Source organism: Anas platyrhynchos, chromosome Z, assembly GCF_047663525.1.
Source record: "Anas platyrhynchos isolate ZD024472 breed Pekin duck chromosome Z, IASCAAS_PekinDuck_T2T, whole genome shotgun sequence".
NCBI lineage: Eukaryota > Metazoa > Chordata > Aves > Anseriformes > Anatidae > Anas > Anas platyrhynchos.
In genome coordinates this window covers 12,164,926-12,189,748 of record NC_092621.1, presented here as the reverse complement: position 1 = coordinate 12,189,748, position 24,823 = coordinate 12,164,926, and the positions used below count along the sequence as shown (strand labels likewise).

At 39.9% G+C, this 24,823-nt stretch overlaps 1 protein-coding gene across 14 annotated transcripts in view; it reads right to left on the bottom strand.

Moving 5' to 3' along the window:
- Positions 1-24,823, bottom strand: part of RAI14 (retinoic acid induced 14) — a 105,334-nt gene that overhangs the window by 57,439 nt on the left and 23,072 nt on the right. For 12 of the 14 annotated variants that reach the window (XM_072031764.1, XM_072031763.1, XM_027446239.3 and 9 more), the window contains exon 2: positions 17,852-17,943. In XM_072031764.1, the coding sequence (XP_071887865.1) occupies positions 17,852-17,887 (36 nt within the window). In that variant the 5' untranslated portion in view covers positions 17,888-17,943. Of the gene's footprint in view, positions 1-6,115; positions 6,237-17,851; positions 17,944-22,733; positions 22,891-24,823 lie in introns of those variants that run through there. The other 2 variants (XM_072031758.1, XM_072031760.1) reach the window with 2 other exon arrangements.

Here is a 24,823-nt window from a genome sequence, read left to right as displayed (position 1 = left end):
CAACAGGCACTGCCTGATGCCCAGCAGGCACATGGGGGACACTGCAGAGAGCTGTCTCTACATGTATGTCAGAGAAAGAGCAGAAAAGGCAGACGTTGAAGGCCAGTGCGGGTAAACGACAAGTACTGTGATGCAGTGAAGATGGAACACAAACCAATCAGGCTTCAACAGTTCTGCTACTTCCAAAGGACTTTGTGAAATAGAAGATATCTAAAGACTGACTGCCCAGTCTCAAGAAATATTCCAAAAATGTTCAAATGATGTTTTTTTGAAAGGGTTGCTTTATTTTCTTACAGCTTTTACAGAATATGTAGTCATGTTCTTAACATAAATCAGGTAGACTGTACCAGGAAAGAAGGTTTAAAATAGTGGGATTGAGGAGGAAGCTATGGGAAATCTCTGAAGGACTGTGTTCTGGACTAAACACCAATAGCAGCAACTCCAACGCCGTCATCTTACATATAGTATCAGTGATCAGTTGATAAACTGATTTTTATGAATTGGTAAAATCTCTGCCTCTATTGAATCACTGAAGATAGAGAACTCCACGACCACTAGACAGTTAACCACGCTGCCTTCAGCTACTGGAAATAAGATCCTCTCCCTGTCATTCTCATCAGCTGAAGTTATGTTCTCCCCACCAACTGCAGTACATGGCAGGTCTGGCAAGCTTACATACTAAAAGACTGAGACAGTTAAGCATTAAGTAAGAGAACACAAATTAACGTCAACTGCTGATTTTCCCCACCACTGGGCTTTCCTGTAACAAAGACTAAAAACATTGTAATTAACTTTGCTCATGAAATGCTATGTTCTAAAGTTGGGCCTAATTAGATGCAATACAATTCTTGCCAGAAACAGATAATGTGAGTCTTTCATCAACTCGGGTGATTGGAATTTATTAATGTTCTCGGCAAGTCTGCATAACGCAAATTATGTTTACCCGTTGCTCCGCAAGAAAAGCACGATGTGTCTTTTAGGTACGATCAACAGTATTTGATATTTTATAAGAGAGAGATGTAGCTGTCATTTTAGAATGAAACTCTACAAGAGCACAACTCAAACTGCAATGGCAAGAAGGGAGAATAAAAATAACAGCACTAACCAGAGCAAGATCCAGGGACAGTACTAGCTCTCTGTGGTACTGATACATAATAAGTGTGTGGGGAACAGCAAAGGGATATGGAAACAGGAAAGAAGGCACGGCTTAGCAGTGATGCTTTTCATTACAGCAACAACTAAGATCTATTGGTAAGCACAATGCCTCAAGGGCAGCATGAAAAAGCCACATGAAGAAGTGCCAAAAACATCCTCAAAGTTACAGTAGGACAATGGAGGCCCAGGCTGATGGTAGCTCTCTCCCAAGTTACTGCCTTCTGAAGTTAGTTTAGCTTGAAATACTTCAGAACTCCACCCACAATCATCTAAAGAGAAAACAAGAAACAGAATGTGGATGATATTCATGCCTGTGCAAGCTCTTTTCTTTCTTTTTTAAATACTACTCAAGCTGCGTGACAATAGATGTATTTTCCTTTGGTTTTTGTTTGTATTGCTTCCAAACAAGAACTGTTCTCCAGAGCTCCGCTACTGAAGGTGATCTCAGTGTCCCCACCTTTGAGAAGACTGAAGTGACCTTCCAACCTCTGTAGGAGACAAACAGTATTAGAGATGTAGCTGAGGTCTCAAGCAGACTTTGTTATAGCACTCCTGAAGCAGAAAAAAAAATGGCTGTTTTCCTCCTCTCTAAATGTCTTCTCCTACACTAAAACAGCCCAGAAGCAAACAGAAAAGTGAACAGAAATGTGGGGGAGGGAGGCATGTAACACCAAGTGTTCTATAATTTCGAGCCTCCCCATACAACTCAAACTGCGACAAATCACAGCTTTGATAAGGATTAATTGTATGGAAAACTGAGTAAGTTTAGAATTAAAATGAATATCATGAAGACTGGAAAAAAGCTTCTAATTTCATAAGGTACTGCCACATGCCTAATGAGTTACAATTTTTAGCAACCAAGGTTTTCATGCAATGTAGCAGGCACTCAATCCTAATTGTAGATTCTTAGCATATTACATGCCTTCCACCCAACCATTCAATGTTAATTATTGTTATAGGTGTTGGATTTCATAACCAGAGCTCCTAGTTCTCTTTAATAATTACTGTTGTGCAAATATTTCTGACTTCTGTAAACACTGTTAAGAGAGAACTTCTAAGCCAGGCAGTCAGTAAAGCTGCTGAGTTGTGGAAAGCCAAATCTAGGTGTCCATAAGCTACAAAAAAAAGTTACAACTGTGTCTTCCGAATAACAAGGGAGGAAAACATTACTACGTTTAAACTCCTGAATTTGTACCAATACTACTAGCCAGCTTATCTAGTTTTGTCATACTTCAGACATCTTGGGTTCATATCCAAGTTGGAAAGAGCACAGGATAATCTCCAATGTGACTATTTAAGGATATTTTAAGATAAGCAGTAGGTTAGTTTTGAAACTTACACTTATGCATGTGTTTGAAATGACTCATGAAGAGACAGTACTGTAAAAGAAATACACACACAGAGTGAAGGAATTCAGTAAATTTCTGGTTTAGCCTTGAATATTCTGTGTGGCAACATTCTGGCAAGGGCAATGAATATTTTTTGCAAGATTTGCCCTATTAGCAGGACAACAGATACAACTAACCATCATTTACACCACTGGTAACAGCCACAATGGGTATGAAGAAATTTATGGGCTTTTTAGATCAGGAGCCAGATGTTAAAACAGCGTTCATTACACCTGTTCAAAGCCTCAGAAAGAGAAGACTTGCTCTAACAAGTAACCTTCCCAAGAGAAGAAGGGACTTGTCTTACCTATGAGTATGAGCAAGTCCATGATCATGCTGTGTACAGGTCGCTGCGCCTCCAGAAAGCAACTTATTCTCCCTGGAGCAGCTTGAATTATTTACTTCCATTTTCTCTTTTCTACAGGGAGATGTTCATTTGTGCATCTAAACTGGATATTCAAGTTGAAAAGCAAGGACAGCAAGGAAATATAAGCATAGTAGAGAAACACAAAGAAATCCAGCTTTGTTTTTGTTCATTTTTAATAGTTTGCAAAGGTGTGGATTTGGAAATATTTAAGTTGCCTTGTTTTTTTGTTTGTTTTTTTTTGTTTGTTTGTTTTCAATTAATTTCTAGACTTTTGCAGCAGGAGATTTGGAAAAAATCAAGACTACTTTGAAGAAAAACCTAGCAAGAAACAGAAAAAATAAAATTCATGGAATAAAGTGAAAAAATGGGGTTTGTACTGCATAAATTCAAACAGTAAATTCCTGAAAACAGTAGTAATAACTGGGAACTGAGATGAATATTCTTGTTACATCAAACTATCACCATTTCTTGGTATTAATAAGGTATCGCTCCCAACACTTCTAACAGATCAGAGATGATTACAGCACCATTTCAATTTCCCCACACCTGGTCTGTATACAGATGCATTTAAAATCCAGTCAGCCAGTTTTCTTTAAACCACTGGCAAAGGAACCTGGGTGATGTAACTTAAGAACACAGTGAAATCTTCCCCTCTTCTCAACCCAGAAATGCTCACAGCAGCTGAAGCATGCAATGTGAAATAAAACTGGTTAAAAGACGACAAGGGAATTGGTTAGGGAATAAGGGCTTCTTGGCATTCCTTTAAACCATTTCCCGTTCACCCTTGTGGAGTATAACATAGCCTTAAGAAAATACATCTGACCTCACTCTTTTCAGCTGCATTTAAAAAAAGTTTGGAAAGCAATTTAAATATCAGATTGCACATTCATAAACTAAAAAAAAAAAAAAGAAGAAGAGGTTATATGTACTATTGCCTTTGTCTCCAACTAAGACAAGTTGGTTTCCTTTTTTTTTTTTTTTTTGTAAATTTAATGAGAGCTTTGATTTTCCCTTGGAGACGAGGTCAACAGACTAGGGCATTTCCTGTCTGCAGCAATGCCCTGTGCATATGCAGACATGAGTCTTCTGACAAACAACTGATGTATTTCAAAGAGGGGGGTCATTACAATCATGGAATATAGCAAGATCACATTCTTTCCTATTTGTTTTGCTTAATCACATGGATTACTCAAGCATACTTGAAAAGAAGATGCATTTCAGTTGTGTGTGTGAAAACAAAGAATTCATCGAAAATCCCACACACACTGAAATCAGAGGAGACATGTATCAGGTCGTGCACTGACGGAAACTTGGAGCAAACATACTGAAAGCATTTGAGATACTAAAACATAAAATATCTGATTCTACAAGGTCCTGAGCACCTTGTCACCAAGAACATAGGTCCCTACTGTTTAGAAAAAAAAATTAAAGGAGACTTCATTATCATGGCCATTTATGGTTTCCATATTTAAAATCAGCCCTCTGAATCATGCTGATGGAAGTGTCCATGCAAACCTCATGCAGTCCTATCACATATTCGGGACAAACTCAGATCGGCATGCAAGGAATGTCAAATCTTCAGAAGAATCAACAGCAACACCTCACCTAACTCCCCACAGATTTTTAATAGCAGGAAATTCGAGAGACAGTTTACAACAGCCAGCAGACATACAAAAGTCAGAACAGGCTGAGCAGTCTCAAGCTACGTAGAGCCAAAAATAAAGCTGGGCAAGGCAGAAGCTGGTTGTCTCTCCTTAACAGAATTTATGCAGCCCCCATGTTTCCACAGTATTCAAGCAGTGCAGAATCACTTTTTTTTTTTTATCCACCACAATTACCCCATATAAATATTCTTACACACCACTCCCTCATCTTAAATATATGAAATGTGGAGTAACAAGTACCTGCAAAAGATTACAGAAACCTGCACTGAAAAATGAGCAGTTGAGTCCTTCTTCCAAACTTCTAGCTTTTCCTTCCCTTACTGCACTAGCTGGGCAGTTCTCATGCTGATAACCTATGAGCTTAAGTCAGTCCTGATGGTGAGATTTACAGTGCCCATTCCCCTTTTCTAAAGGAGGCTGTATACTGTTTTATAGCCACCTTCAGTGAATTCACAAGCTACTTAGAATTGGTTTGTTTTCCTTATGTCAAAGAACATAATTTCATAGTTGTGTTTATTGCATGTACAGAGAGCTGAAACAATACTACATTCATAAAACTGGAACTACTAAGCATTATATAAGTAATTTACAGACGAAAGATGCTAGCCTGACAAAACAAGAAAACAACAGCTATCCCTGTTAAAATAGAAACATAAATCTAAGAGAATAAAAACACTGTCCTGAACACAGCCATTAAGCTTATGAGAGTTTGCCAGAAGAGGTGAACGAGTGCAAGAATTACTACTGCAAAAGAGCAGGAAGAAATATGTCATTAAATAATATCTATATACAATTTCTAGGTAGCAGAGGGTTAGTTACGTCATCCCCCCCAGCTTATAGACAGATACAACCTGAATCTCACTTTGCAGGAAACAGGTAACTTAGCATTTCAAGGATAAATTGTAAAGTGACTTGACCTTAACCTAAAGCAGGAGAGGAAGGGGGCAGATTATAAATCTATATTCCAGGTATGGAAAATCCCTTGTATGGATTGGGAAAAATACACCATGGCAGAACGATGACATTCTTATGCTACCAGAAGAAAAACATCAGTGACTGCCAAGTACATTTCAGCTACACCTTAACTTACTGAACTTGCCTTCCTGCACCCTAACGAACAGCTACCTAATGTTCTTCCATTTCATCTCATCAGTAAATCCCAGACTGGACTTGATGTCTTCCCTTCAAAAACACAGAACAGCTACCCAAAGCAGATATGGTGCATTTGGTGGTTACACCTAGAGCATAACAACTGAGCAAGCATCCATACTTTTAAAAAAATTAAGAAAATTATACCACACACTATCCCAAAGTCCTAGACAATACAACAGAATCTGATGATCACCCTTCAACAGGCGTGAAGAAACTTACCTGTAGCCACTTTCCTCAAACGATGCTTATGTTTGCCACATCTCATTCGTTATGTCACAGTTCACCCAGCATTACATAAATGACTTCTAACTCAAACAATCCTCTAAAAAAAGCAACTCCACTCATAAATGAAACAAAATCCAGCCTTCATCTAATTTCATGCATCTTACCATCATCTGAGTAAATGGAGATAGCTGACGTGCAACACTACAGCAAACCGTCAAGAAATCTTTGCTGTGACATTAATCTGAGCTGGCGGTCCTCACAAACACATGGATAACACAACCTCCTTCTCGAGAGCACAACATGCTAAATAACCAGCACAGCAATCCAGCTGAAGCGAGACCTGGCTTGCAAACAAGGAACCTACATTAAGAACAACAAAACCAAAACACCCTGAGCAACTTCAAGTTTACCAGCAAACAACATATGCATTAAGAAGTGGTATTTGCTACTGCAAAAAGAAAGCTGCCCAACACCAAGCCTAGGGCAGCTTTGTTGCTGTACAGCACTTTGCACGCAGAGTCCTGTTTGCAACACCTATTCCAACATAACTGCCAGGGTGCACACCTGCTGCTTGTTGTAATTGTCATCAGACACTGACACACGATGGGAGACAGCTGTGACAAGTCCAGCAAAAAACAAAGAGCAACTGGCTGTTTGTACCAAAACACAGACATAACTGGGTGGGCAAAAACAAATTCACAAAAATGCCACCCCTAAGTATGCTTTTACTGTGCCAGTAAGCGCAGTTAACACATGCTCCAAGAGAGATGAAACTTGCAGCCTGCTCAAACAGATATGTTGTACACAGTGTTCAGATGCCCTTAGTCCCAGACAGAAGGGTTACAGAAAAATATCCAGCTTCCTCACCTGGTAAATACACAGAAAATAGTTTGGTCAATCCATCATACTACAAAGGCCTTTAAAAATCAGCCTCCAAATCAAGTACACATTTACACATTCAACATCTTCTATGTATGTATTCACAAATCACTGTCTTCAACCAAATCCTCTCTTCTCTCATTAAATGGGTTGTATTCAGAATTATAATTTCAAATCGGACTGCATTGCTATACAGTGTTTTTCCCTGTTGTTAACTGCATGTTGACAAAAAGCAACTAAGGCAAAACAACAGAAGAGGTACACTTGCTTCTCCTCACTGACCTACTGTATGGCTTACCGGTTAACTAGGTGCCCGTACATGATGCAGTTTACTCTAATTTGAATACATAGCAACTTGTTTGCAACTGGTGCACGTGAATTCCTGCAAGCAGTGCATTGATTAGCACTCCATAAGCTCACACAGTTGCTTACTTATATCCCTTTGTTTACCCAAGTCTCAAGAGGTGTGCTTCACTTAGACTTCTGACAGATCTATTAATTATAGATCTGAGATTCACATTGAATGCGCAAAGTCACTGAGGGGTTGCCATTGTTCCTATTGAATGAAATTATTTCAGATCACAAGCAATCACCCCCTAAAGCAAACTTAAAAAATAATTTAAAAAAGACACCCAGACCCTACAAAGAAGACACTATTGGATAACCCGTCAAACTAAGTATCCTCAACAAGTATCTGCGTTTATTTCTATCCTAGACTCAGAGGAAACCCAAGCCTCATGGAAGCCCTGCCATTTGCTTCCATGCAGTCAGCATTTTAGTTTTGGTTCTTGATTCAGAGCTCAGTCAAGCAGACTGAAGTCTTTCGTCTAACTTCAAAGGGCACTGTTTCAGTCTCTGGATAAGCAGACAGGTTCCCAAAGTTTATGAGATTCCTAGGAGGTTTCCACCACACACAGCAAAGGAAGCTAAGATGAAAGAAAAGCACGCACCTGCGAGCAGAGCAGAATGAGCATGTCAGACACATATGTAAGTACTGGTAACCGCATTATTTGCAAAGTTATGAAAACACCCTGGCTTCTGTCATCATCTGTACCATTCCAGTGTTCTGAATAGTTAACCGTATATTCCATCTGAGATATGTGCAGGCAGCCTATCTGGGGAATGAGACTCCTCAGACAGCTATGCAGCAGTAAATTTAGCTCAAGTTCCAGATTATGTTTTTCAAGTTTTATCACCCACCCAAATCCAAATAGCATCAAGTAGCACTAGTGTTAGGTGCTACACATGAACAGCACTGAAAGATGTTCCTACCTCAAAATACTTGAGGGTAAAGTATAAAGTCCATGTAACAAGCAAAATATAGGAAGAGAATAGTACTGTTGTAAGAATACACAGAATATCCCAAGTTGGAAGGGGCCCACAAGGATCATGTCCAACTCCTGGCTCCACAAAGGACCACCCAAAAAAACAGACCATATGTCTGAGAGTGTTGTCCAAATGCTTCTTGAACTCTGGCAGACTCGGTGCTGTGACCACGGCCCTGGGGAGCCTGTTCCAGTGCCTGACCAGCCTCTCACTGAAGAGTTTTTTTCCTAATAATCAGCCTGAATACAAAATATGAATACAAGCTATGAATCAAAAAGATGAAGACATCCTGCAGCTGTAGTTAAAATTTGACATTCAACCACAATAGCTTTCACCAACACGGTCTACAGTGCTTTTAAAAGCTTAAGTCTACATAACTCTAGATGGTCTAGATCTAGAAACACAACAAAGATAGCTCCTTAAATAGCTTTCCATGTGTCAGAATAACTACATGACTCCAGGCAGCTTTACTACTAACAGTTGGACAAGGATACCATAGCTTTTCCTGAAGCTAACCCTTAAGCTTTTTTTCAGTAGCTGTGAAAAAAAAAAAAAAAAAAAAGTAGAGGTATCTTTTTCTAGACTTAAGAGCATTTTGTATCTTCTGTAAGGATCAGCATGAGTGCAAGCTTCCTACATGGTGTGCCAAGATACAAATCTTTATACAGAATCACAAAGCAGCCAAGTTTGGAAGATAATCTTCCCTGCTAAAAGAAGGTTCAACTAGAGTAGGTTGCTCAGAACTTTATAGAACCATGGAACAGCTTGGGTTGGAAGGAACCTTAAAAATCACCCACCTCCAAACACCTGCCACAGGCAGCAACACCTCCCACCAGACCAGGTTGCCCAAAGCCCCGTCCAGCCTTGCCTTGGAACACTTCCAGGGATGGGGCAACCACAGTTAACTCTGGGCAGCCTGTTCCAATGCCTCGCCATCCTATGAGTGAAGAATTTATTCCTAATAACCAATCTATATCTACCTTCTTTTTGTTCAAAACCATTACTCCTTGTGCTATCACTACATTCCATGATAGAGTCCCTTCCCAGCTTTTCTGTAGGCCCTCTTTAGGTACTAAAAGGCCCAAGGTCTTCCTGGAGCCTACTCTTCTCCAGAATGAAGAACCCCAACAGCCTCGCCCAATCAGGTTTTGGCTAGTTATACGACCAAGTTGGAGCCAAGTATGTAAGAATGACCACAAATTATTAGCTTTGCATCAATTCACAATTAAGAGATAAATTTAAGAGTCTGTATTATTTCAAAAGTTCATTAAAGGAATATCATCTGTAAAAGAAAAAAAAGAGCAGTTATTTATAGAACACCTTTGACACTGAGCTATAGCATACGTACACGGTAAGACAGACACTGTGGTACTACAGCATTTTCTCACAAGCCAAAAGGCAACTTCCTTTTAGCTTTCAACCTTATATTCATCCCAATTTTGTGTTTTCCCTCTACGTAGGTCTACAGTTTTTAAACACTCCCTTAATCACTATAGCTAACACAGAGTGGTGAAACACAAACATCAGCCATCGATCTCACCTGACACAAAAAATCTTCAGACCACAGAAGTCCTCCTCACAGCTGTGCTAAAAAAAAAAAAAAAAAAGCAACTTCCTTATAACAACCACAGTGAACTACAATACAGGAAGTCCCCTTCATTCCTATTCCCTCTACCTGTCTGCCCAAACCTTTGAGCAAAGAAGGCATCTTCAATGAGGTGCTGGCAGTCCAACTGTCTGAACTGTCCCTAATCACTACATGGTATTTCCTGGGAAGAATGCCATTCTCCTCTACACTTAAGCTTCATGGATCCTTCAGAACATGCATGGCTTGAAACTCAAGGAGATGCAAAAGCGTGGCAAGCCAGGGAACAGAAAAGGACTTAACATGTCCCTAATGCTAGACACAGCTGACATTTGACTACAAGCAAGCAGAACAGCTCCTTGAAGAACAGGACCAGAAAGGGTTGCTGAGTAAGGCAAACAATACACGTGTTTCAGTTTGATAAAACTTTTTTTTTATTTTTAAACATTTGCTGTCTGCTTGTACCATTCACAGGCTCTCAAAAGATAAGCACGGAATGAAAAGGCTCAAGTCTTGTCTCCAACAGAATAAGATGTATGTGTGTTTTATTGTTTAGTTAATACTACAGTGCCTATTCTCAGCAAATGTTTTTATACTTAGTAAAGACAAGAGACAACACTTCAGTTGAAGACTAGACCACTCATTAAATCCCTTTAAATGAGTTTTAACTGACAGCTGGACAGATTTTTTTGTTGTTGTTGTTACAAAAAAAATCAGACTAGGCACAAATAGTGCCAAAAAGGAAGAGCAAGGATATAGTGTACCACAGTAAGAACACACAGACAGCTAATTTATCATATTTTTTATTTATTTTACTTTACATTTAAATCTTACTAAAGATAAGCAAATAAATGAAAAAAATACAATTGCTTTTTTGCAACTCTTCCAAACACAGGCCTTTGAACTTTTGTGCTTTGTTTAAAGGGACACAAAAGACATGTTTCTACACAACAAAAATTCCTTTCTTGTTACCAATATATTTAAAAATACTATCTTTTTTTCCCCAGTGTGTATATGCCAATTTGCCTTTCTTTTTCCTACCCACCCCCACTTCATGCTGCCTAGTTTTGGTACTTGATCTAGTCTTGAACTGTCAACAAACTGGCTAGTTTCACATTTTAATTCTTCTGCATTGATCTAATACAGTTTTGTAGATCAATGTCCCGACCACTACAGGGTTTAACTCTAAAACAGCTTTGTAACCGAGGGGGGAAGGTGGGGGGTTGTGTCCATTTCTGCAAAGGCTTTACATGTTCTTTTTAATGAGGAAGCACACGAGAATGGCACATGCAGAACACAGATGCAATGTGTTTAGCTGGCCAAGTGCTGCTCAGGATAGCAGGGCAGAGCAGTGTTTGAGGCCAGCCAGTGACTAACCAATGTTTCTGTTCACACAGCCTCCAATATTCCTCCAGCTCCAAATGGGAGAACAAGCGAGGAGGCATCTGGGATAACAAAGTTGAGAGGCCTGAGCAGGCACTTGGGAAAAGAAGACACCTTTCCCTTAACCCAAGCTAAATTTGCATAAGAGTCATCATTTTTGTGTCACCCTGTGCTGCTAAGAATATGACTCTATGGCCAGTAATAATGGGAGATACTGTTCCTCATGTAACTTGGGGCACAAACATGGGTGGAGGTAGAAATCAGAAGACGTGCAGGAGCTGTGTATCATGTCCTTAGCCAGCCCTGCAGGTTTGATCTGACAGTCCTTCAGCCCCAGCGCTTCTTCCAACTTCAATCACCAGATTTAACAGAGTTCCACTTGACATGCAATGACATTGTGGGGCTACCTAATCAGGGCTGCAGCTGTCCGTGATTGACCCAGCCTGTGGATGAACAATGCATACTTAACAGACAAGGAACCAGCACCATAGCAATAATGAATTTGTAGCTCACAATGACATTTTGTTACAGACTGGCAAGGCACAGCTGGGAACCCAACCAGGATGTTCTCTACTACACTCCTGTCTATAATCCTGTTTTAGGAAATAACTACATGTTCGTTCAGAGTAATCCAACTCCAGCTCAGGCTCCCCTGCCATAATTTCAACCACCACAATACAGTTCTTTTTTGATCTATTTCCCTTTCTTTCTGTCACAACCATTTGGAGACGCTGCAGGCTGTTGCCAGAATGCGATGTGATGAGAAGCCACAAGCGACTTTGTGCATTCTGCCACAGCTAGGTGCTTTCCCTTACACAGCTAGCTGATCAGCAGGCATCCCACAAGAGTCCAGTTATTCCTCCACACAGAACAGATACCAAAATGGTAACTCTTACCCAACAGCTTCAACTGTCCCTCCAATCCCTTTCAGACCTTTCCTTTTTCCCTTCTGTTTTTCCCTATCCTTATCTCTAAGTCCTTGCTCACTTCTTTTCTCCATTACATTTTCCTTCCATCACTAAAACAGATGCTACATCACTTACGTGTCACTTTGGCCCCCTCATAGAGGGCTGATTTGCACAAGAATTACTGTTCACATGAATAAAGTAACTTTTTTACTCTAAGTACATTCCTGTTGTCAAAGAGACGCTATGTGATGTCAAGATGTTCATACTGAACTGACTGCAACAGGCAGCAGGTCTTACTCTACGTACCATAAGCCTCTGAATGCATTTAACTTATTTTCTGCACAAACATGTAAGTTTTGCCTAGAAGAGCAGGCTGACTAGAGCAGTTGTACTCTGTCCAGACCTGGAGGCGTGACGCCAAACAGCTCCCATGCTGAAAATGCAGTGGAAGGTAAAATCCTCAACTCCAGACAGAAGGAGGCAGAAGCAGGAGCCACCACATTTGTTTCAAGAGAGAGGATAAATCCTGCTTTTCCAAGAGGAGGTGGAGGAGAACGTCCAGTGCATTCCAGAAAGTAAGTCTCCTCCTACACACTGTATAGTGGAATCCGAAGATCCAAAGACACTTACACACAAGTTTCAGTAGTTCATTTTCTGAATAACCGGGGAGAGTGATCAGAAAACACTGCTATTCCATTTTATAGCCAGCATGAATTTTGTATGCCTTTTTTTGTAACAATTACCCTGAAAGAAAATAGTATGTATACACAGGGCAGATAGAGCAATTTTCAACAATCCCATGTTCCTTTTTAGGTCAATTGCAGTTTTCAGTGGACCAAAAAAAAAAGCTATTTAAAAGAGATCCTGCTTCATTATTTTTAAAGTTGCCCCACCCGAATTTTGTTCTCCCACACACTCACTCACTCCAGAGCACATGGGAACACAGCAATTTCAGTGGAATGTATCCCAGCAATCTTTCAGTTCCAGACCCCCACATAGCATTTTATACTATAAAAACTGTTGAATAGGAACCTACTAGTTAGAACGCTGGGCATTAAAAAGAAGTGCCAAGCCTTAATTAGCATAGCCTCTAGGTTAAGACTGAGATATTTCATACTACAGCGTACCTAACTGCCTCATTACTTCAAGATTTATGGAACAATGACTACACCACAGGCCAAAACGAAGAAATTTCCATACGAACTGAAAACTTTTCCTCTCTCATTTGATAGCAAAACAAATAGGCATTTCCAGAAATACCAGAAGTTTGAGCTGGCAATTAGCATTGGGAAATCCCAGCCTGTCTTGGCTCTGCTTCTGACAATAGTTACTTTTTCTGCTTAACTGCACAGTCAATTCTAAATTTTAAAGACACTCTAATATTTTAATTATTCAATATTGAAGGTATGCAGAAACAAATCCCAATTCTCATCTTCCTCTTGCCCAGTCAACAGGCTAGCATAAAGAAGAAAATAGCTATGTTGTCAAATCACAAGAAACGTTTTTCAGCTGATCTTCAATACTCACAGCAAACAGCCCTAAAAATTTTCTGTTATTTTCCCCACTGACATAAGTCAGTGTGAAAAAAAGCCAATCCATCACAACCTTCACACATCCTTTTTCTAGAAGAATTGTAAATACTGTTAAAAACAAATCACCTAACGAGGTCATCTAGGTTCCTACAATATCTTAGTATCAAAAAGCAAGATATGTAAATGCAGGTGCCCACAAATTTGGACAAGCATCTTGTCATATTTAAGAAGCAGACAAAACATGTTTAGACAGGTTTGATATCTGTGTACATTTGAAAATCCACCCGGCCCTGATCTGCCTGTTTCAGATTCTAGACTCTTTTGAAGTCAGGCCACAAACTGACTAATTACTACAGAAAACATTCAAATCTCAAATATTAACAACAATTAAGAGGCTCATTTAAACACCTGTAGTACTGGTTTTAATTGGATTATTTCACATTCTACTTCTCCAGACAGAAACACTGAAGAACTTCTGAATTTGTCATTGAAGACATCTATTCTCCACCATATTCCTACAGTCTATTCCTGCAGATAAAATTCCTGCAGGCAGTCCATAAATAAATACAGGCTCTGAAACAATAGCTCTTGATATTAACACAACTTTTTTAAGTATCATGTGTAACAGGTGCCTTGCAACAATTAAAATGGCCATCCATTGGTCTGCTTTTAGGTGTTACTACCAACAGTAGATTCTGAGTTTGATAACAAGGAGCAAAGAAGTAAGGAAAGAGCTGAAAAAATACAGCTCCCCAGGCAGAAAAAGAGCCTAGTTCCTTTGTCAAGACGTATGTGCAATTTCTGTCATTTTGTCTACAGATAGTTGAAGTATGCACAACCACTACCTACCTTCTAGTCTCACTGTTTGCTCCCACCTATGCATCCCCTTCAGATTTCTAGACTACATACATCCTCCTGTAACTGTACATCACACTTTGACAATGCTTGTTTGTGACAGAGCTATAAATCTCACTCCTCCACACCAAATACACATGTTCACATGGCAACAGTCACCCTAAGGAAGGATTTCACAGCAGTTAAATGTGTCAAGGGAAAAAAGATTCTCCAGTTAATGGAGCTGCCTGTGCACACAGACAGTGAATCAGGCAAAGGAGAGGGGAGCTGAGTAGCAAAAGCAAGAAATGCAAAGCCACAAGAGGACTAATGCTCTCGTCTCTCAGCTGTGGACTACATCAATTCTGCTAAATATCAGAATTAGCAGCCTTTTACTTGTGTGTTCCTGCAACTCCTTTGCTGTCATTCTCAGCCCAGTGCTTTTTAGGCCAATAATCTGGAAGCATGATCTGACAACACAGCTAAAACAAGCAAAGAAAGGGAAGTCCTGCTGCTCCTCCTCATTTTACCATTCCTCTTGGGGCTGACCACACAGAGAGACAAAGCAGGGAGTTAACCAACTAATCCAGCTAAAACTAACCCCACAATGTAATTTTCCATCACTTTAGGTTCCTGAACTGACTCACTGTTACCCTCAACAAGGGTCAAACATCCTTAAAAACAGAAGGGCAGAGATAGAAGAGGGAACAGGACCATCTTTTTTGAAGCTGCAAGAGTGGTACAGACATGGCACTAAAGCAAAGCCACACAGCAGACAGACTTATACCTACAGCTAAGTATCAGCAGTTATGCCCACTTTCAATTCAGCCATTCCAGAGAGCTTTAATATACCACTGAAGTTGCCTACCCGGTCTTTGCTTTAGCATACAGTTTTGTTATCAGACTTACTGCTAGAGAAGTGTTTGAGTAATTCCTGTCTCCCACGCACACCTTAAAGACTTATTCCTACTCCTCCCCTCTTCCTATGTTTTTTTTATGTTAACAATGAGGCTAAAAAAAGAGGTACCATTCCCTAGCCCAAGACACCTCCAGCTCTACAGAATAAGACATTAAAGATTTCCTCCAGAATGCCGTACAGGGGAGGCAGAATGAAAGGAAAAAAAACAAAGAGGGGGTTAAAAAAAAAAAAAAAAAAGTCCCTCTATCCCTGCTGACTTTCCTCTTATCCCCATCCTGAAAGCAGTTACCACATTTTATATAAATTGAGATACAAATAAGACTTAATTCCAATTAAAACCACCTCCTCCTCCTCCCAAATTATAGCTAAGGGCAGCTTCTGGAAACTAAAGAAGAGAAAGATAATTTTCCTTGCTTATCATGCACGAAATACAGAACAGCTCCTGTTGGCTGTTTTGAATTATGCCCTTAAGGTTTGGCTTCAACACTGAGGAAATAAGACTGTCTTGAGTTTAGACTGCTGTGCTCGTAGAGCTACATATCTAAACATTAGGTATCTTAAAAATCCTTTGTGGTCAACTTTGCAAGTTTTTTTTTCCAGCCAGTAGACAGCAGTAGTATCAAAACAGCAATTACTTTCAGACCTCCCTTGGTTTTGGGGAGAGGTATGAGTGAGCTGTCAAGGCCAGGCGAGTAAGAAGTGAACCAGTGGAATTTATAACAGTGGGTGGACTAGCTTCAGCAAGATCTAGTTACATCACGCATGTCACTTAGCCTTTGCTCTAGAGCAGCAGCCCAGCCAACAAGCATAAAAGTGTGAATGAAGTCATCCTAACACACAGGCACACCTAACTTCCATAATACCAAGTGCATTCATGCATTAGCCAAGGGACTCCTCTCATTACTCAAGCAGATGCCCAAAGGAAGTTTTACTGGCATAGGTCAACTCAAACTGCAACTGCTGCTACTCTTTGCATCAGTGGTGGCAACTTCTGACCACCGAGTAAGCAACTGAAGACCAAGAGGCATTTGGGGTTAGGTAACTGTGCCACTGGCCGAAGTGTCCTGGTGGCAAAAGCCAAGTATCTCTTAAACAGCTTAGTGTTTCACTCTGCTCCCAAACGTTGGTTGACATATTTAGCTTGGTTATAGGAGCTGGCTTTCTTATAAAGGCCTCTTGCTAAAACGAAGGAGTAGAACAACTACCAGAACCGTTGCTACAGTGCCAGCACAGCAGCTGCCTGCACTAGATGCTAACCAGCAGCTCAAAGACTTTGTAAGCTGTAATCAGCACATCTACAGATCATGGCACAACATTTCTTCCTTCTTCCCAGCTACTGAAGCTCATTACAAGCTGAGACCGCTAGACTAGAGAGACCACTCTAACACTGTGCCACAAGACCATCTTTACATCAAAGTATTGCTTGTACTGCTCCCAAGCGCAGTGTGTGATGAATATCAAAACTTCTAAAGAAGCTTCACTTTCAAATCTAATGTATATTCATCAAACTTGGCTGCTCTAAAATCCTGTGGGAATCTGGCAACAACAAGCACCATATCATTTCTCTCAAAGCAGCACGCAAGTTGCAGAAGGATGAAACATCACATTCTTTGTGGATCATGGAGGTGGTTTTTTTGTTGTTTGGTTGTGGTTTTTTTTTATTTGGTTGTTTTTTTAAATTCCACACAATATCAGGAAAGTTAATTAAATCCAAAGTCACCCACATCACTGACTGCTCACTGCACTATCGTGTGAGCATCAACATTAGTGCATAGCAAGAAGCTAGAATGAGTAGCAGCAAGAAAAGAAAGTGAAGGACAGGACCAGACTACAGCACTCCCATTGCTCCAAGGGAAGTACACTTGCTGTACAATTTCAAGCTTAGGTCCCCCTGATACTACCATTAGCAAGAGACAACACGTAACATGCAGGATAATGTCTCTCTAAATGCAGCTGTGAAGAGTGTTCTGTAGAACCTCCGTATTTATACCTGCTGTCCTCACTGATCAAGCCTTGTATCCACCTCTCCTGTCACACTGGAACTGATAAGCCACATCTCGCCCTAATTGTACAGCTGGTTCCCGTATTCTTGCTGACAAAGAAACCCCGACACAGGCTGAGGAGACCTTTTGTTAAGTGCTGAAACACCACACTGATAAGAATGATGATATGTTTAGACAGAAATATGATTGGGCAGTAAAGTCCTTACTAGGCGTAATCCTGTACCTGGAACCAAGTTTCAGTCCGGGCATCAGCACAATCTAACAGAAGTTCTGCAGACCCTATATGTACACGCTTGATTCAATTATTCCAAAAAGGGAGCAAGGTAGTGAAATACCATTACTTTGCATAACAGAGACTTGCACTCCAAAATAGAAACAGCCTACTACATGCTGTACTCAGCTGTTGCCTTTGTGCTTGGAAAAAAAGCTGTTATTCTCTGTAATTCATTAACCTACAACCTTATCAAGGTGGGAGTGAAGAACTTGTTTCCAGCATGGAAACCAGCAATCAAACCGAGCAGAAATACTTACGTCACTCTTCCTGAACTTTGCTTTTAAGCTCTTCATGCTGATCACATTCAACCTTCCAAATCTTTGAGAAGCTTTTTATCCTTCTTCAATATCTAAACAAACAACAACAAAAAAGAGAGAAATAAGATTCCAACTTGATACCTTTCAGTTCATTGGCAGCCAAGTCTGAATTGAATTTGCATACGTATATCACCCTTTGAGGGTTTAGCCCTCAAGCTCTAAAAAAGATTAACAGCCAGCTAAGAGAAGTGTTCTGTATTTCCAAACTTAAAAGCAAGCCTAAGTCTGATCACAGAAGAACATAGGAGGCCTTTGCCAAAAACCCAAATGTGTATCACATTATTACTTCCTACCTATCACTATAAGTACATCACTCACACATTCATAAACGTAGCATCTCTCTCTGACCACATCCAATTTTAATATTAATGTCAAAGCAGCCATTTTTAAAGAAGAAAAAGCAGAAAGTTATATGTACAGTCATTCAATTAAAACCTCACTATCCTACAACTGTGCGTCTATATTGTACAAAGTAGTACTACGCATATTGCCAAGGTAGTACGTGCACCAATTTCACCACTAACCAATTCAGAAGTACACCAATACCATGCATGACACATATTAGTTAGGTCAATGCAATGTAGCAGGTAGAACCATCTAAGCAAGAGGGGTCATCACTGGAAGAACTGTTTCATACTTTTCCCCAAAAGAAACTGTAAGTTTATTCTTGCAATCATAGTTATTTTAATTTGACAATGCACTATCGATTACAAACAGTCATATTCCTCCTTCCTCTCTTTCAAATGAAGAAAAGCAGCAGTAGCACAAACATCTACATTCAGCATTACAGACAAGCTGCAAGCTTGGGAAATAGTATCTACAGCAAAGTTTCCTACAGCAAGCTACAATATACAATAATCAAAGATAAATGTAAATGGGGAAAACATAATACAGTAGCATAGCTATGTGTTTATTCATAGATGACAGTAGAAAAGCTTAATGAAACAGCACCATACTTGTGGACTGGACAAAGCCACCTGTACAAAAAATATTCCAGCTTTCTTGTTCTACAGTATGCTCACTGGAATAGTCCTCATCTACATATTTTAGCTGCTCTAAAAATTCCTGCTGAAAGAAAAGTTTAAAGTGAAGGGTGTTCAGCTGTATAAACTTCCTCCCTCCACCCTGGAAAAGAAAAAAAGGAGAAAAATATTACTAGTCTAGCCAAATAAATAACTGAAAAGAAGACTGGAACATAAATCCAAACAGGTCATGGTGGGTCACTAATGTTTTGCATTACTCTTCAGAAACAGCAGATCACAGTTTGATTGGCAAAGAGAGATTCAATTATTCCATAAGAGAAAGTCCCTTATTATGAAGAAAGTTGCTACATTCTACATGATTCCTCTACTATGAGAGAGTTTCAAAATGTAATTATGCAGTAAGATCTTTATAGAGTATATAAAAACGCTCCCACAGAACAGAACGCAGAGCACCATCCAGGAAGAGGAATTAGCACTAAGTAAACATGTCACTTTGTTCAAACCCATATTTAATTGGCAGACACACACAAGTACATTTCTTAAAAAAAGAATAAACTAAACAAACAAAATCCCATACACTGCAGATACACAAATACATTTCCCACAGACCTCCAACAGGTAATTTGGATGGGATAATTCTGTAGGCTGTTAAAATATCATTAACTCTAATTATACGACTCTAAGTCTAATTAAATAATCATCCTAAAGTCATGTCAGATTCCTGACTGCTTCCACGTAATACAAACATTGGGTTTTACTCTAAGTTCTTGCTGTTCATCTCGAGGTACAGGACCTCAGAGAATGAGATTGTGGCATTGTGTTTAAATCCTTATCGTGCAAGGGGGAAAACAACTGCAGAAGCTTTTCACTCCCTGCCTTAAGTGACAATTTCTTTGCTTTCTCCTGGGCTGAATGAACTAAAAAATTGGAAGCCCTGAAAAAGCAAAAAGAAAGAATTATTTTAGATTGCTCTGATAGAAGCAGAACACTGTATTTCTGCTACACCTATTCAAACTTTGAAGAAAGTGTGAAACTGCAGAACAGCTGTCATAACCTGCAGTGGAAATGAGCCTGAACCTCAGCAAGAGCCCAATAATCTCCTAACTCATTCTCTAGCAACACCAAGGATAATGAGCCTTGCAAAGACCAGAAATGCCACAGTATGGACAAGACAAATGCCATTACATTTATCTAGCCTTCTTTATATACCACACCAGCAAAAGTTTTTTGGGGAAAAAAAGATTTAAAAGAACTTTAAGCTGAGAAACATCACACAGTATCCTACATAATCCAAATTTAACACATCTTTTTAGAATTAGAAGGTAAACAAAAAGGTATCCAGTTTAAATAGCTTATTTATTAAGGTAAAAACAAAGTTTTTGCATGGGGAATTAAAATCATGAAGTCTTTCCTCACAGACAGATTGCCAAAGAATTGCCTGCTATAGGTCATTTTTCCCCTTCCCACCCCCGACAGCATTTTTGGCTCCCACGAACGAAATATTTGTTATAGCTCCCATGGAAATGAAGTACTAAAGTACAGGGCTATGGGAAAGATGGCAAATCCTTGTAGGTATACACATAGAAGAGCTGCAAAGCTGAACTCTTTTCTGTGAGGAACCTGTAGCAGTCTAACAAGCTTTGCAAGCACTCCCAGTATGCTACTTTTCCCAGTTTCAGGAAGGAAGAAGGGAGGTGAGCTGTGTTTCTGCTAGAAGCCAACTTATTTTTTCCCACAGGATACTTCACTTCTTGCGTAAGTGCATTTTATACATTAAATTTGAAACTTAAATCCACAGCATAATTAAAAAAGCATGCACAAGCACACAAAAACAGCATTCCTAAGTTTAGTGTGTGTCACATCTGTATTTTTTCCATAAAAGATAGTTAAACACAAACATTAAGATTACAGCTCATGTATCATAATGCCCATAATCCCTCAGCTGTAGAGATAAAAACCCATGAAGCAGTGAGGGCTGTCTTTTCTTGGCACAGTTTAAAGGAGGAAGTCACCTCTCAAAGGGTGTAATTATTGGAACTGATGCAAAAAGAGGTCAACATTCTGATTCAGCAGAGCTTTATGACAACTGCTCGCTTGCCAGAGGGGGGATAAAGGAAGCACCGTTAATAAACTCCTGTTTTACAAGACAGGAAACGACAACTAGAAATTCACTATGGAGAATCAAGACATTTCAAAACAATTTCTGCAATGAATCACAGGTATTAACAAGAAGCAAGTTCTACCTATGGCGGCATTTCTCCCTTTTCAAAACAAATGTGGTAATAAATCCTCAGGGCTGTCATTTTGTAGCTGCAGCAAGTTTTGCAGTAGAGAATTGCTTAACTCCAGAGATTCTCAACAGCTAATGCTGATCACATGTTTTTAAACACTATCTCCAAAATTAAATATCTGGTCCTCTATCTCATCTTCCTTTAGCTCAATATTAATAGCTTTCAGGAAGACAAGCCACAGAAAACATCTTTAGGTTGGCGGTAAACCTATCTAGTTAAAAACAAGAGACATTGAAGTGGCAGTAATCTTCAGCCTCAATAATTTCATTGAAACTGTGTTTTAAAAGACAATAGACTCATCAGGTTTAAATGTAGGAAGCAGATTAAGATAATCTCCCCTACTGATTCACAGTAAGATTTGGGCAAACCACAGTAAACAACCATACTGACATTTTTTCCCCCTTTCACTAGTTCACAGCAAAACCAGAGCACGGCCCTTCCTGTGATGTTACTATTAACTCCTTGAATGGCCAAAGATCCACTGAAGCAACAGTAAAACAGCCTTAGGATATTCAATGCATACTGTTCATGGCAATGACTGCTACCCTTTAATAATTAGAACATGCTGAATTTAATTAATTTTAGGTGTCAAAAGTCCTGCATCTCTTTCAGAACACAATGAGAAGCCTCTGTGTCTGGCAATGCTCTCCTGCAGCAAAGCATCGTTTATAATGTCAACTAATTTCCCGTTCCACTCCCAAAAATATGTATTTTTTTCCCCTACCATTATTAGGCTACAGAAAAGAACTAGAGACTCCATACAAGGTTTGGTAACATAAGAAGAGACCAATATATATGAAGAAAATGGTCTCAGAGAGTACCATTGCTATTGCACGTTCACATCTCCTTTGTGTGAATACACCTCCTCTCTCAGGAGAAAGTAAGATGTCCCAGCAATCACTTCTGCCTTGCACTCCAGCACCTCAACTTCATTTATTCTCTGAATGACGATCATCTTTCCAAAACACAAGCCCTGCTCTGACCCAGGAGAACAAGCCTTGGTGGCAGCCAGCTCTGCATGGCCACCAGAGGCATCCACAGCACCAGCTTTTCTTGTGCTGCCCACCTTCAGTACCCAACCCATCAAGTGCTTCACATGCTTCAGCTACCCTGACCTACAAACCAATACCAAGAACATGCCCCAAAACAAGCTTCTCCTTACAGAGCTTCCTGTACTGCCAAAGCCCTCTGCACAACCTGGAGGCATTAGCCACTACCCAGCCTCTTCAGTTTGCACATGACTACAGGCAAGTCCATATTGTGCTACAAATATCCACCCAGCACTTCATCTTGGACTACCTTCTCATTTCCATCCAGCTGAGAGTATTTCTCTCTCCACTTCTCAGGCCAAAGCAGGGAAGCATGTACAATCTGACCAAAAGCAATGGGAACATTTCCCCACTCTTTATCAGCACAACTCAGTTTTTCCATCTTGAGTAATCCGTCCTCCTCTTCCTCCTCCTATCTATCATAAGAAAAGTCAAATGGAACTTAATGTCACCTATAAAGACAAATAATTCTTGGCTTGGTTAATCTATTATTACTTACCAATGAAAACACACTGAAAAATGCACTGAGGAGCCCAAGTACTACACAAGAATGGGAGTGATTTATATACAGTTAATCCCACTCCAAACAGAATCAGACATCAGAGATAGGAAGGGCCTTGAGTAACTTAGTACTATCCCTCTATCTGTTCACAAATCACTGGCAAAGATGTGCTGAACTGTACAAATTTAAGCATTTGAGCCCAGAAGTTATGGCTCCATAGATACTGCATCACTAACAAATGCAGTTATTGCTCCTCCCTCCAGAATGCTTTGAATCAGCTTTCTACTCTTACATGCCCTTCTGATACTCAAAATTTGCAAATATTTTACTTCATTTCTAATGTTTTCAGCTAAAGCAATATCAGCCTTCGGGGACGTAGTACAACAAATACAACTGTTAGAGTGTGTCCAGAGGGGGGCCACAAAGATAATCACGGGGCTGGAGAACCTCTTCTACAAAGAGAGGCTGAGAGAGATGGGGACGTTCAGCCTACCCAAGACAAGGCTCCGGGGTGATCCCATTGCTACCCTTCAGTACTTGAAGTGAACTTACAAAAAAGATGGAGATCGACTCTTTGCTCAATCAGATAATGACAGGAATAGGGGGAATGGTTTTAAACTAAAAGAGGGGAGATGTAGACTAGAGGCAAGGAGGAAATTCTTCACTCAGAGGGTGGTGAGGCACTGGAACTGGTTGTCCAGAGAGGTTGTGAATGCCTCACCCCTGGGGTTGTTCAAGACCAGGCTAGGTGCTCAGGATCAAGCCCTGAGCAACCTGAGCTAGTGGGTGGTGTCCCTACCCGTGGCAGGAGGGTTGGAATTAATGATCTTTGAGAACCCTCCCAACCCAAACTATTCTATGATTCCATGAATAAAAACCAATGCACAACTGTCAATGTGGGAATATGTGCAATTTGCTAAACAGTGCTTTCTCCTAGTTCTAGATGACTAGGAGAAAGTTCAAATCAATAAGGCCTTAGACACAGTGAGTTACACAGGAGAAGATTAGAGAAAAATCATCAAAACATGACATTGCTCTGATTTGTTTACTTGGCATATTAGACAGCACTCCAGGCAAAATCCTAGCTCAAGAGAAGTCCAAGCAAATTTGTCATTCACTCATTACACTACAACTTTACTCTGTACTTACTCCAATTCTTTTGTCTTGAAGTATCTGTCAACACACATGCAGCTCAGAGTAAGAGACAAGATTTGCTGCATGAGCTGGCACATACTGCTATCTTCGCCGCTTTCATTTTCCCTACCTCTAAAACAAAAAGTCCCCCTCTACCTTGTGTGCCCTCCATTTTAAGACCACATTCTCTGGGGTTCATCATACACAAGATACATTGCAGTCCTGACAACTTTTACCACGTTCAACGCTTAGTCCAACAAGGCTAGATTGGAACTGAAACACATGGCTACAAACAGAAATAGAGAAAAATGATGCAGAGTTCCACTTGTTCAATGCCAGTTATTTAAATGAGAAACCCACACGGATAACAACAGCTAGTACTTGTTTGTACTTACTCACTTCCTAGCATTCTGCATCAATAAACAACTAAGTGCTGCTCAGAACCAGCAAACAATGAGAATCTGCACAGATGCAACCTTAAATCTAAAAAGAGACAGATTCATCAATGTATAGATGAATATTCTGAAATAGCATCAAGGCAGAGCAGACTCGTACTGGGCAGGATACAGGAAAACTGGAACATCAATTTAACACCTGCCAAGCACCACTCCCATAAGTTCTGCCCTTATACTTTTGAAGGGCCTTGGAAGAGTATCCTACTGAAAACTTCCCTAACGCAGAAATGTTCAGAGACAGTGCTAATAACAACTCTCCTATTCTGCTTCCAAGTTTTTGGGTGGGGAAAATATTTTAGCTGATGAAAGTGCAGAGTATTTTTAAACGTTACCTGAAAAAGAGAATTGGGTGTGTTTAGAAATCAAAAATTAAGTACATCCACACCTCACAAAACGTATTAGGAATTCACATTTTTTCTATTATGGAAGAGTACCAATGCTATAAACAAGCAGAAGATCAGCACCTGCATCTTTGTAATAATCAAGTGAGTTTTAACT